Raw genomic sequence first — 13,716 nt, forward strand, 5'->3', positions numbered from 1 at the left:
GTAGACCGTCGGGGCTGCGAAGGTCATTCCGGGAGTACCTGTTGACCCTGGCGCCACCGAGGGTGTTGGATAGTGAGGGGTCGAATATTGCCTCCCATACCCGGGAAAGGTTTAGGCACTCGACTGGGGACCATGCTGCCCTCTGAATGCCTGCATTCGAGCCTCCTCCCAATTGATAAAGCCTTGTGCCCTTCTTATGAATTCTTCAAGGGTGGCCACCTTACTGTGCTGCATGTCGTCCCAGAGAGGGGACCCAGCTCAGATCCCGGACTGGAGGGCCACCAGGCACTGCCCATCATCAACCTTGGTTTTTGAGGCTTCTTCCATGAAGCGCTGGATGTAGGCCCTCAGAGTCTCCACGGGGAGCTGCTTAATGTTGGCGAGAGTGCTGATCTGCATGTCCATCCTCATGGTGACCACAAACTGCTTGTGGAACGTCGATTGTAGTCCGAACCAGGATTGGATAGATCCCGGCTTGAGCCTCTTCCACCACTCTTCCGTGGGTCCATCTATAGTGATTGAAAAACACAGTCATTTGCCATTGTCACAGACGTAGGCTACGGTCATCAAACAATTGTAGCGGGACAAGTGGTCCCTGGGGTTTGTGTTCCCAGTGTAAGCTGGCATGTTTGGCATTTTGAAACCCTTCGGGAGCACCGCATCTAGGATGTGTTTGGCGTATGGTTCTTTTTCCTCCTCTTCGGAATCAGAACCTCCACCCTCTTGTTTCTGAACCAGGCGGTCTGTGACTTTCTCTAATGCGACCAGCTCTTCCATGAACTGTCTGACCATTCCGTCGTCTAGGGGGACCCTTTCGTTCCTCCTGTCATTGAGGTTATTCCTCAGATCTCCCCCTTGGGGGCAGATCTTCTCCTTGCGAGCCCGCTCCTTTCGGGCATTTAGACCATCGCGCAGGTCTATCCGGGATGTGTCGTCCCCTAAACTAACGGTTTCCAACTCATCAGCATGCGAGCGCACTTGGTGATATTTATTCACGGTGGCGCTAGGGTGGAAACATTGCTCCCATCCGGTCTTCTAGGGACAGCTCGGGGCTTGGTACCCTAGGGGCGCATCCCTTGCAGATCGATCGAATGATCCCATCCTAGGATGGGACGCATCTTCTCTTTCCTAGGGAGTGACCCTGGGTTGGCCCCAGTTTTCGGGACAGGGTGAGTTTTCCTCAGGGGGTTTGCTTTTCCTACATGGTCAGCTGTTTTGGCTTTCCCTTTTTCTTGAGTCGGGTTAGATGGGTTGACTCTGGGATCTTGTCCCAGAGGAGGAATCGGCCTCGTATTCTCAGGCTGTCGGTCCTAATTGGTGGGGCCGAGGGCCATGTTCCTGGAGGAGGAATAGTTGGAGGATTGATCGCCAATCCTTGGGCAACAATGAAGGCCTGAAGGGCCAAGAGGGATTCTTGCATCTTGCGAGTGGCTTCTTTCTGTTCGGCTATCCTGGCCTCATGATCTAGGACTTTTTGTCTCAGTTTAACCACCTCTGGGTCCTCCTAGTCGGGATCCAGTTTTTCTTCAGGAATCACCAAATCCTCAGCTTCGTGATCATGGTATCCCTCTTCATTTTCCTCGTCTTCCTCATAATAACCCTCCTCATAGTCTGCATCGTCCTCAAAATTCTGGGAATCCTCAGGCTGGGGCATTTGATAGGGCGGACCCTTAGGTTGGGTTTGAGGGAGAGGTTGATTGGGCAATGGCTCCCCATTGCCTTGTTGTTCTTGGTGAGCAGGATCGAATGTAGTATGTCTCGTGTTCACCATTGTTGCAGATACTAGATATATATATATATATATTTTTGAAAACTTTCGTTAGCTCTCAATGAAAGCACCAAAATTTTTACCAAGTTTTTCAGAAACTAGAATTATAAAAGATAAGAGAGCTTAAAAAGAAAGGATTTAGAATATGCAAGCAAGGTTTTTACGTGGTTGGGGCATTAATGAGCCTTAGTCCACGAGTCAGTTGTATTAGAGCTTAGAAAGCTTTTGACAATGGAGTTTTCTGCAAGTTTAAGCAAAGTAATTGCTTACAAGAGAAAATCTGGATCCTTTCCACAGTGCACAACTGTTCATATTTATAGGCAGTTGAGTGCTCTGGGTTTGGGTCGGACTAATCCGGGCCCAATAAGGGTATAAACACTATTTTCTCACTGATGGAGGCTTAATACAAAGGATTTTATTAAATAAAATACACTACTCAAGGCCCATTGGGCCGGCTTGAGCATAACCACGTTGTAAGACTGACAACAGTACGCAACTTCAGTCTGGTTCGCGTGGGCATCTAAGGAGATCCGGGGGACAGAAACCGTCAGAGTAGTGGCAGTACTGTTCTGAATAATGGAGTACATTTTGTATGTAATCTCTTCTGCAGGTTAGTTGAGGAGACAAAACTCCGTGTTTCTCGGAGTGATGTCAGTATCGGGCACAATTTATCACGCCCAACCCAATCACCTAATCCGGGTTCGTTTACCAACATCTCGATGCATTTACCGGGACCCTGGTTCATCTACCAGAGCCCGAGTTCATCCCTTATCGTCCTGGCTCATTTTAGACTTGGAAACGTCGTCCTTATCGTCATCCCAGACGACACCTTACACTGGGTCCGGGAAGACTAAACATGCCAACTTCATGGTCCCGACTTATATTCTGGCATAATGTTGAGCTTACTGGTATTTGGGCCACCAGGATGTACTCCTTCCCCATCTATTGGGCTCAGTCTGGGCCTCGGGTCCCTTCAGGATAGCCCATGGCCTTAGTGTATGGGGCCACGTGTGCGGGGAGGAAACGGGGATAACAAAAATCAATCCTCTTATACTTTGATATCCAAGCAACCTTACACATTTTATTTAATTCAGTTCTCCAAAAAGAACAAAACACATAAAGATAGACTACCACCCTGTTCGAGAGAAGATCACTCAAGGGATAAACAAGAATCTTCATGTTTCTATGCATAATGAACTTGCTTGCTGATATACTCTCCAAGGCTTTGAATTCTACTCAGATTGATGATCTTGTATCCAAGATAGGTCTTCATAGTCTTTATAATCTATCTTGAGGGGAAGTAATAGACTTTATATTTGTAATTTTGTTATTTCTCTTATAGTTAGTTAGGACCTTTACCTTTTTTCCAATAAATAGGTTCAGCCCAAAAACTCTTATGTGTTAGAAATCAAGTTCTGTTTTTTGATTCTTCAATGAAAGCCTAAAGTATTTTTTTCTGTCTTGCTATCTTTTTCGATATTATTTATAATGCTGCTAACGCCCATATATTTGAGAATTCAAAGATCATGAGTTGGTCAAGGCTAGAAGGCATTCTAATAAAGACAATGGATTGAGGTCCAGAGAAATTATAGTAAATGACCTAAAACAATGACATCAAAAAGTTAATATTCTCATTTTAATTTATTTTTTTAGAGAAATGTGTAAAAGGCCCTAGACTACTACTTTGTCAAAGGTCATCATACTCATAGACTTATTTAAGGAAAACCATTTAACATATGAAAATCCAATGGGGCCTTGCTAAAACAAACAAGTTGGGCCCAATAGTTTAAAATAAAAATAAAAGTTATCATGCAACGTTTAAAATAAATGTGATTCAAGTCCCACTGATAAATTTTGAAATCTAAAAATCATAACATCGTCTTTAAAAGTTGGCGTCTAAGCTGATCATTTATTCACCCATAGGATACCCCCACGCCATACACACTTTGACGTCGGAACCCCTCACATCACAGTGCGTGCCAAAGAGAAACCCTATTTATTACCTGAAAGGGAGAAAGTAAGGGGGTGAGCTAAAAGCTCCATAAGGAAGTACAAACAACATACAAAGAAAAACACAACAAAGGCATAATCATATCGTAAGACTCATACAACATTATATCCATACATCGTCATACATCGTACTTAACGTCATCATCATACATAAATGTTATCATCATAAATCATACATAAAAGCCATCATCATACATCATTATCATGCATTATATATCATTAACATATTAAAACATCATCATCACATCCTTGTGAGCATGGCCCCCTCTCTTGTCCATGTCACATCTTTAGGTAAACAGGAGGATCTAGTCCTTGAATAACCTCAGCGCGTCCGCCCTATGAGTTACGTCATACCTTAGTAACTCGGGTTACGTCTTATATCCTTAGTAACCCCTTTGTTGTGTCGCATTCAACATGCTAACAACCATTCACTTTTTCATACAGCATACAAAACACATGCAATCTAGTCATATCAACACAACGGAAATACATGATTCATCAAATTCATCACTTCATCTCAAAATAGCATTTCATAATTCATATCACATGGTACTTCATCATACATAGCATATATCCTCATACAAACAAATCTTACTGTTTCATAGCATAAATAAAAGATTTTATCTAACTTCCTTACCTTAGGTCTGAGCAAAGCAAAAATGGAACAAACTTCACAACGAGCCTATAATCATAATCAAATAGTACTCTTTAGCATCACATGAGATTTCTCGTGTCCAACACATATACTCCATGTGTGCAAGGGTCATGCACACATGGTGAAAATTATACATAATTTCCAAATATGCGCATTTTTCACATAGAATCACAAAAGAATAATGCAAATTCTACCTATTATCCATGCATGGTGTCCAAGTCAAAATTATATGGATGAATAATAGGCATATATTTGAACGTAAAAGTGTATTTGCATGCGACATGCATACGTGGGAGTGTTGTTAAAAAGTGACGTTAAAACTATAACTCCTACATGCTTATTTCTAACTTTTTTCAAATAAAAATTTAGCAATGTGATTTCTTCACCATTATTTATTTCCTTAAATCTCTAAGTTGGATTTAACCACTTAAAAATAATTTATTTAACCTTCTTCTTAGTTTTTCGTGAAATGATAATTTCATTTATTATTTAATTTGCATAGAAAAATAACAAAACTTGAAATTATTTAGAAGTACTTATAGATTTCATGTTTCCTTTAGAAAAATGACATTTTCTTTTAAATTAACAAAATTACAAGATTTGGTGTGAGAAAATATTTATTTAAGTGTGGGAAAAATATATTTTCGCTTGTATTATTTAACACTTCATTTATATAGTGTAAACCCATATATGTTAAACAAAATAATTATTTTTAACTTATTAATATAAACTTTCAGCAACTATTTATTTTGTTTAGATGTCACTAGTGAATTTAAACCCAACATTTTCTTATTAAAAAATAAGGAAAAAGCTCACTTATTAAAAATGTGAAAATTCATGGTTACATTTTAAAAAAATATATATATCATTTTAATATATACATAGTTTAGCGTATTAACTTATTTCAATAAACACATTATTTCTCTCATTCAAAAGACATTTATCAATTTCACCAAAAACTTCCAGCAACAAATTAATCACTCAAAAATCATAAATTTGGACTTAAATTTTTTTATTTTCTTCATAAAATATATATAAAAAAAACTGCAGGTATTAATTTGAGTAAAAATATCATTTTAATGTGAATTAAAATACCATTTTAATTAGATAAAATCAACATAGCATTTGGAACATCACTTATGCATGCAAATCATTGTTTTACCAATTCACTCACCAATTATACCCAAAATTCAGCAAGCAATATTCATCATAAAATCTATTTTAAATTCATGCTTCTCAAAACTCAAATATAAATCTTCATGTATTACCAATACACTAATTTATAAAAGGTTTAAGATAATCCGTTCATTTAACCAATTAACCTAGCATGTTCTTAATATGCATGGGTGACACCAAAAATAAAAACAACTCATCATGCTTCATACTTATGGTTGAAACCTCATCATCCATATTTCATGTTTTCTTTTTGCATGTTTACAAAATATTGGGGAGAATTACATTAGCATAAAATAGATCAAGACAACACTTAAGCCCTAGCATGCATCTATTAACATTTTTTTAAAAGAACCCATTTAAAATCTTACAAACCTATCATGTTTCTAAGAGTACATTGGCATTAAAACAAATGGTGAAACTAAACATGCTTGGGCATCACCCCTAGGTTGAAACTCCCCTAGCCAAAACAACCAAATCCCTTCATGCTTTTACATAGAACTTTTAAACCAACAGAACATAGCATCAAATATTATTTCATACAATTAAAACAAAACCCTTCTATAGTTCAATCATAGTAAGATTTTTCCCATGACCAACAATAGAACAATGTCACAAACCAAACCACAGAAAATACCCAAGCCACACGCCTAGGTCAAATCCTTCATGCATCAAAATAAAAAAAAAATCCATCAATCCATATAACCCAAGAAGACATAATAACAATAGGGCTAAAGATTCATTACCTCTCTTGATTGTAGAATCAAGAACACACAAAGTGACCAACACCCAAGACTATAACCACCCCTTGTTCAAGCCTAGGGTTTCGAAACCCACGTGAAGAAAAGAAGAAAACCAACAACAACGATAAAAAACACTTGTCAAAACACAAGAATTAAATGAAAAGAGTCTAGAAACCACAAGTATAAAGAGACATACCCTAGGATTGAACATTTTTCCTCTTCTTTTTCTCCTCCTTCTTCTCTTTCTCTCTCTAAGTCGCTCACTCTCTCTCCTTCTCTCACTAGGCCAACGACACCAAAAGCATAATGCTCTCTTCTCTTTTCTTTCATTCCTTTTAATCTAACCTAGCCACACCAGTCCTAATATGGGAATGTGTAAGTTTCCTCTTTCTAACTTTCCATTAATTTTGTTTATTCTAATTTCTTAAATAAAGGTATTTTTCAGTTAAACTAAAAGAAGAAAATATCAATTTATCTAGCCATCATCAATTTGCATCATCAAATTGCCACATAAAATAGGAAAATAATTCCTTCCTTTTCCCACTATGTCACGTGCCCATATCCCTTTCTCTCTTCTTTATTTTATTATTTTTTTCTTTTTTTAATTAAATAAAATAATTCTAATAAAAGGAATTAAAGGTGTATAGAAAATTTCTACTGCATATACACCATACAACTACGCACGTGCACACAATTAATTACTAAGGTGCATCACTACTTACCATGTACCTTGGTACATTCAATCAAAGTTCGTTTTAATCACAAAATACATTAATAAATAAATAAAATAATTAACAATTAAATAAACACAATTTCTATCAAACAATTAAATAAAATAATTCATAACACTTAACAATTAAATAAAATAAAGCACAAAATTATTAAACTAAAAAAAAATTGGTGTGCTACAAAATGACATTTTAACATTATTGATTACCTAAATTGCTCTTATCATATAAGTCTCTCATTTGCATCTCATTAAAGTGATAGTCATAATAAATAACCTCTCCTTTTTAGAATGATAATTAATAAATGTCCTTTATTTTTAAGTTAGAGAAAAATAGAATTTTTTTTTTCAAATTTTTAATTTTATTATATAGTAATTTTTCCAATTTTCTCTTTTTTATTATTTATTTATTTATTTAGAAGCGTATGACTATAATATAGTGGTATATGTATATTAGTTTTGTTCAATTAGTTTTTATTTTAAAGTTATATTGATTTTTATTTTATTTTTTATGGGTTGTTGGTATATTATTTTCCAACTAGTGTTTTTTTTTTTTGTGGTATGGTGTATCATTTTTTTTCGATGATATTTAGTTTCTATCTTGTTATACATAATGGTAATATATAATTTTGTATCATGGTATATACATTTTAATGGTAGTACATAATTTTGTTGGCCTAGGGGTTGTTTAGTAACCTTAAAATAAATAATTTTATACTTATTTAAATAAAAATGTAAAAATAAAATTTAAAAATATGTTCGGTAAGTTTATTTTTGTTTTTTTTTATTTTTTCAGTAACTTTTCTTTACTTTTAATTTTTTTTAAACACTTTTTCCTCCTCCTTCGACTCTATTTTTTTTTTGTTCTCTTCCAGACGTCATTGTTAGCTACTCCATTGTCACTTGCTACTAGCCCTGGTCTTCTTCTTCTTCTTCATATACAATTTTATTCTCTTTTTCATATGAACTTACCATTGCTTTCTCTCAATCTTGAACATTTTCTCGAATATTGGATATAAGTTTCTTGTATCTATATAAAAATAACTTAATAAATGAATCGAATTCTTAGAGTTGAATTTTTCTATATGAATCTAATTCTAGTTTTTTTGGGGTTAGGTTTTGTATTTTGTATTATTTTTTTTTTCGAATTGTTCCCATGGCACTTGATTGTTCACAATTCACAACAAGGAAAAGGGGCTTTTACTTCGGTTTTTAAGCTTGATTTACTTCGGTTTTCGCTAAAATTCGCAACCGCAGTAGTTCGGAGCGAAGTAAAAACTAGCTAAAAACCGAAGTAGAATCCCCACTTTCTACTTCGGTTTTTACATAATAACCGAAGTAGAAAGTGTATATACGCTAGCATCCTGGGCACTTTCTACTTCGGTTTTTAGGGAAAACGGAAGTAAAAGGTGTGCTTTCTACTTCGGTTTTATCTAAGAACCGAAGTAAAAGGGCACTTTCTACTTCGGTTCTTAGGTAAAACCGAAGTAGAAAGTGCACATTTTACTTCGGTTTTACCTAAAAACCGAAGTAGAAAGTGCCCTCCTTTTTTATTTAAAATATGTTTCTAATTATTTTTAAATGGATGGTTTCTATTTTTATATATATATTTTGGCCTAATTTTATTTAATTGATCTAATTAATTTTTTTTTTTGGCCTAATTATTTTTCAACAATTTAATTATATGATATTACAATTATATATATTTTTACAATTGAAATTGGTTAAGAATTTTTTTTGAATGAAAATATGATAACTTTTATTAATAAAAATGTTGTACATAAACATATAAAATACAAGTACTTAAGTAAGATAACTAGCCTTAACATTAATACATTTACAAAAGACTAAACTTACAACTAAACAAAAATAGGCTTACTGATAAATGTATGGTATCAATTTGCCTAACCATTCGTGTTGGATTGGCAAGAGGTCTGCAATCTCACAATATTGCGTCTTCCCACCAAACTGTAAAATTAATAAATATAAATTAATTTCATAGATTATCGATAGCAAATAAATTATAAAAAATGAACTTACTTTTTCTTTTAGCGTAGTCATTGCATTTGATGCCCGTACAAGATCTCTAATGTACTTCAAGACATAAAAACCACATTCATGACTTTGTGGTTGTCTTGGACATGTAACATTGAATATCTTTGTGGGATTGCCGAGTAATGCATTGGAAGAAGCTCTATAATATGCACTATTTAAAAAGAAAATTAACAAAAGTTATTAAAATGTAGTAACATGTAATATTTGTTGCATATTAAGAAATATTTTAAAAAATTTAAAACTTACCTCATTATCATTGAATCAATTTCTTCTGGACGTTTGTGTGATTTCAATGGATCTAAGAACACGATTTTTCCTTTTGGCATAGCAATCACCAACATCCAATGTTCCCTAAAATAAGAAGTGTATGTTAAGTAAAATAATTAAATTTTTAATATATGACTAATCAAATAAGAAAATTTTACACTATTTCTTACCGTATGTTCCAAGGTATAAAGTAAAGTTGACCAACTCTATCCATGGTCATCAACCAATTCGCCAAGTCAATGGTTGATCGCTCTGCATCGTTAACATTATTAATGCTAAGACGTTCAATGTCATAAAACTTGTAATAGACACGCTGATTTGGAAATAGGGACTCCTAAATGCATCTGCAAAATTTTCTTTAGTGTTAAATATTTTGAAAAATTTCGGCAGAGTTTCCCCTATAAATAGGACTTCCCAAACCTGTAAACATTCAATGTCTATGAAAATTTTCAACAGATCACAGAGCAGTACTCATAACTGATTCTAAATTCCTATCATTCCAAAGAATTAGTTTAAGGGATACCTTAATCCGAATATCATTGCTGAGCCTCCAATCATATGCAAGGTAGCAACTTGTTCCACATCCTCTGAAGTTAGGAATATTGACTCGCGATTCATGAATGTTGGGTCCACTGGAATGGAGACGACTGAGTTTATTCCCTTAACTCTGCAAAATTCTCTCACCATAAACTGAAGGCTAACATGGATGCGATTCATGATGTGATCGGCAAATGGTTGGCCTTCGGTCAGAGTGTTTTCTGGATTGACGTGAGACCCAGCTGATGACAGATGTGGACTAGTCATAGGAGGTTTTGACATATCCTTGGATGAACTTTTTGACATAGGAGGTTTCTTTCTTAGAGGACCCTACGCAACATCAAGTAAAAATAATATTAAAATACTGGACCAACAAATATTTTAATAGGTAACAAATTAAAGAATTCGTTTATACCTGGTCAGTCATAATTAAATCTTTTGGCCAAGGAAGGAATGTGTCATAAGTATCTCGAACATAGTGTATCTCCCCAACAGAACATGGGATTTCAGCATCCTCTTGTAACATTTTGGTGACTCGCACCCTCGCGTATTCGTCTGTCAGTTGAACACCATGAATAGTCAGAGGACCCACCCCATCAATGATAACACCCTCTGCCACCACATTATGAATATTATCCAAACAAAGTAACACATCCTGCATGTACGGTATGTCATCCTGCATGTACGGTGTGTGGTATTCTTCGTCGCTCTGCTCGTCATCATTGTCGTGTTCATCCATATCATCTATCCCACCTGCTTGTTTAGCTTTTTCCTCCTCTAAAGCTTTAAGTTCTGCTTTGAGCCTCGCAATTTCTGCATCTTTCTTACTAACAACATCAGCCATTTCTGTTGCTATTTTTGGTTTTCTTCCAAAGATGGACGAAATCTTCGCAAACGACCTACAATAATCAACCAAATTTATTTTAAAACTAAAATATTATAGAATTAAGTTAAATGCAACAAATAAAAAATAATATCATACCCAAGTGCTCTTACACGCCCTGGGTGCTTAGGTGTCCCTAAAGCTTGCGTTAATATGTCATTCCGACCCTTTGCAATGATTTCTCCACTACTAACTTTTTCTTTCAGCTCATTCTGTGGAACAAACCAGTGGTCACTTATATTAGTGACTTATAAGAACTTTATCATTCCTAAATTACTTTAAAATACTTGCTTGAAACCACTTACAATTCTTGCTTCAATTTGTTTGTCCAAATCTGTGACAAGAACCTTCCTCTTTTCTCGTGCTCTTATCCATACTTGGTACCGTTCTACATCTGCCACACCTAGTTCAGTTTTCTACAACATACAACAATTAATTAAAGTTGGTGAGTGCAATATTCTTCATAACAAGTTGACAGTTATAAAATAGTGATGCGAATTACTTACCAGGTCCTCTCTAACATTGGCAAGCCCTCTACGAGATGTACGATGCCTCGAAGTATATTTGAGAGCTCTTTCACGTTGTGCTTCCCGCAAAGCCTACATTAAATAGGTAACAATAAGTTTTTAAGCAATTATTAGTATTTCAAAACTAATAAATCTTATACATAATAGTACCATAAACTCAGGAGATAAACGGTGGCTAACAAATGTCCTCCAATCTTCTAGGTCAAGTTCTGGATATTTCTTAGGAAGGATTTGGAGTTCATCTATCAGACCGTCTTCTGCCAAAGGGTAGATGTAGTCACTAATGATGTTGGTCTTAAAATCTCTCATCATTCTTCCCGCACTTTTCATTAATTCTGGTTTCCAATTTTCTGAAATGTTAAAGGCACCCTGAAATAGAAAGAAAATGATTAATGAAATGCAAAGTAATTCATGAAAATGATCAATATATTAAAGTAATTAAAATATTCATAAAATATTTTATTACATATACATCCTCCCATATTCTATTCTTCAATTCTTGTGGGACTTGTCTCCAATCCTTATAATTGAGAGAGACCGTTCTCCTAGTTTTAACTCCAAGGTACGATTGCATCTCACTATATGCTTTCCCTATAGGTTGACCTTTATCATTAAACTGAATATTTCTCTTTATTCCCTTAGCTTTTTGATTATTGATATTGTTCTTCTTTGTTGGGCCTCGCCTATTTGGTGTGTTCTCCCCTTCAGAAATTGTCATCTGCACATAAACAAGAATTAACGTTACAATTATGACATAAATAAATACATATTTAACATAAAAATGAATACATTACTCACTGGACACATTTTCTTTTCTTTTTTCTTTTCTTGGTTGATCCACAATCTACCCATATTCCGTCTCTAATATCATTTCTAATGTATTCCCCATCATCATCAACTTCATGGAAATCATGGATTTTCTCAACTTGCTCATGTATTGGTTGTCCAACAATAAAATTGTCATGGAACAAATCATCGTTTTCTTCGTCATTTTCATCTTCTATAAACTGCCTTTCCGGGGTTCGTAAAACAACTGATCATTTATCATCAGCAGGATCAGTTATGTAAAACACTTGTTTTGCTTTGTTATATAGGGTTGAACTTCGGGATTGTTTTCCAACACAACTAAATGAGCTTGATCTAATTCTGCACGAGATATGGTCACTATTTCATCATGCAATGCATTCAACTTGCATAAAGTTTCAACTATTTCATCATGCAATGCATTCAACTTCTTCATTTCCAATTCTTTTCCGCATAGTTGATTAAAGAAGATGCACACACTTGTCACACTATCTCTAACTCTTTTTGGTAAAACTGACCGAATGGGAATTGGAAGTAATTGTTGCATTAATATATGAAAATCATGTGATTTCATTCCAATTAACTTCAAATCTTCCATAGACACCAAGTTTCGAACATTCGATGAGTAACCATCAGGCACTTTCATCCCTGCCAATGATTGACATACGGCTTGCTTCTCTTCTTTAGACAATGTAAAACAAGCAGGAGGCAAATATGTGCGAGCCCCTTTTTCTTCAGGTGCCAAGCGGTGTCTTATACCCATTTCAACAAGATCTAAATGACTAGACAAACCATCTTTGGTTTTACCTGGGATATCAAGTAATGTACCGATTATACTTTCACATACATTTTTTTCTATGTGCATGACATCCAAGCAATGTCTAACGAGTAAATCTTTCCAGTAAGGAAGTTGAAAGAAAATTGATTTGGGCCCGAAATCATTAATGAAATCATCATGAACTTCCTTTTCATCACCAACCAAGGAGGAAGATTGTACATAACCAGGAAGACAGGCCATGACCTATGCCTACTACTAAGAGATCTATGCGGGTTTACTCCATCAGCAGCTAAACCAAGACGAAGACATCTTGGTTCATTTTTGAATTCTGGATTGATATAATCTACCTTCTTCCAGGCCTGTGAATCTGCAGGATGCCGGAGTTTACCATCTTTCACTCGTCCAGTCTCGTGCCATATTAAGTTCTTAGAGTGTTCTGCACTTCGATATAATCGCTTCAGCCGGGAAATCAAAGGTAAGTACCATAGCACTTTCTGAGGAATAAGTTTCCTAATCTCTTTACTTTTGTTAGGTTTGTACCGTGATAAACCACATTCTGGGCAAGCGTCCATGTCTGCATACTCCTTACGATATAAAATACAATCATTCAGACATGCATGAATCTTCTCATACTTCAACCCTATCAAACTTAATGTTTTCTTTACTTCATATGTAGACTCCGGAAAACAATTTTCTAGCGGCAAAATCTCATTGAAAGCAGCTAAAAATTGACTGAAACACTTATCACTAACTCCATTTTCTGCTTTTATGTTATAAAATTTAACCATC

The 13,716-nt window shown here is 35.3% G+C and overlaps 1 protein-coding gene across 1 annotated transcript; it reads right to left on the minus strand.

The window, feature by feature from the left end:
* Positions 1–370: 370 nt before the first annotated feature.
* LOC133805871 (uncharacterized) lies at positions 371–11,605 on the minus strand. Its single transcript, XM_062244019.1, has 5 exons — positions 11,496–11,605; positions 11,325–11,417; positions 11,124–11,234; positions 10,918–11,030; positions 371–509 (listed from the first exon to the last, which is right to left on the minus strand). Exons 1-5 carry the CDS (start codon positions 11,496–11,498, stop codon positions 371–373), a joined length of 459 nt encoding a protein of 152 aa, XP_062100003.1. The 5' UTR covers positions 11,499–11,605.
* Positions 11,606–13,716: the final 2,111 nt, after the last annotated feature.

This window comes from Humulus lupulus, chromosome X (assembly GCF_963169125.1).
Source record: "Humulus lupulus chromosome X, drHumLupu1.1, whole genome shotgun sequence".
Classification (NCBI taxonomy): domain Eukaryota; kingdom Viridiplantae; phylum Streptophyta; class Magnoliopsida; order Rosales; family Cannabaceae; genus Humulus; species Humulus lupulus.

What these genes read in the sequence shown, in the direction of transcription:
- LOC133805871 (XM_062244019.1), bottom strand. An exon ending in CCAATGTTAGAGAGGACCTG is followed by an intron (nt 11,235 to 11,324) that starts GTAAGTAATTCG and finishes TGTATGTTGTAG; the next exon opens with AAAACTGAACTAGGTGTGGC. An exon ending in AACAAATTGAAGCAAGAATT is followed by an intron (nt 11,031 to 11,123) that starts GTAAGTGGTTTC and finishes TTTGTTCCACAG; the next exon opens with AATGAGCTGAAAGAAAAAGT.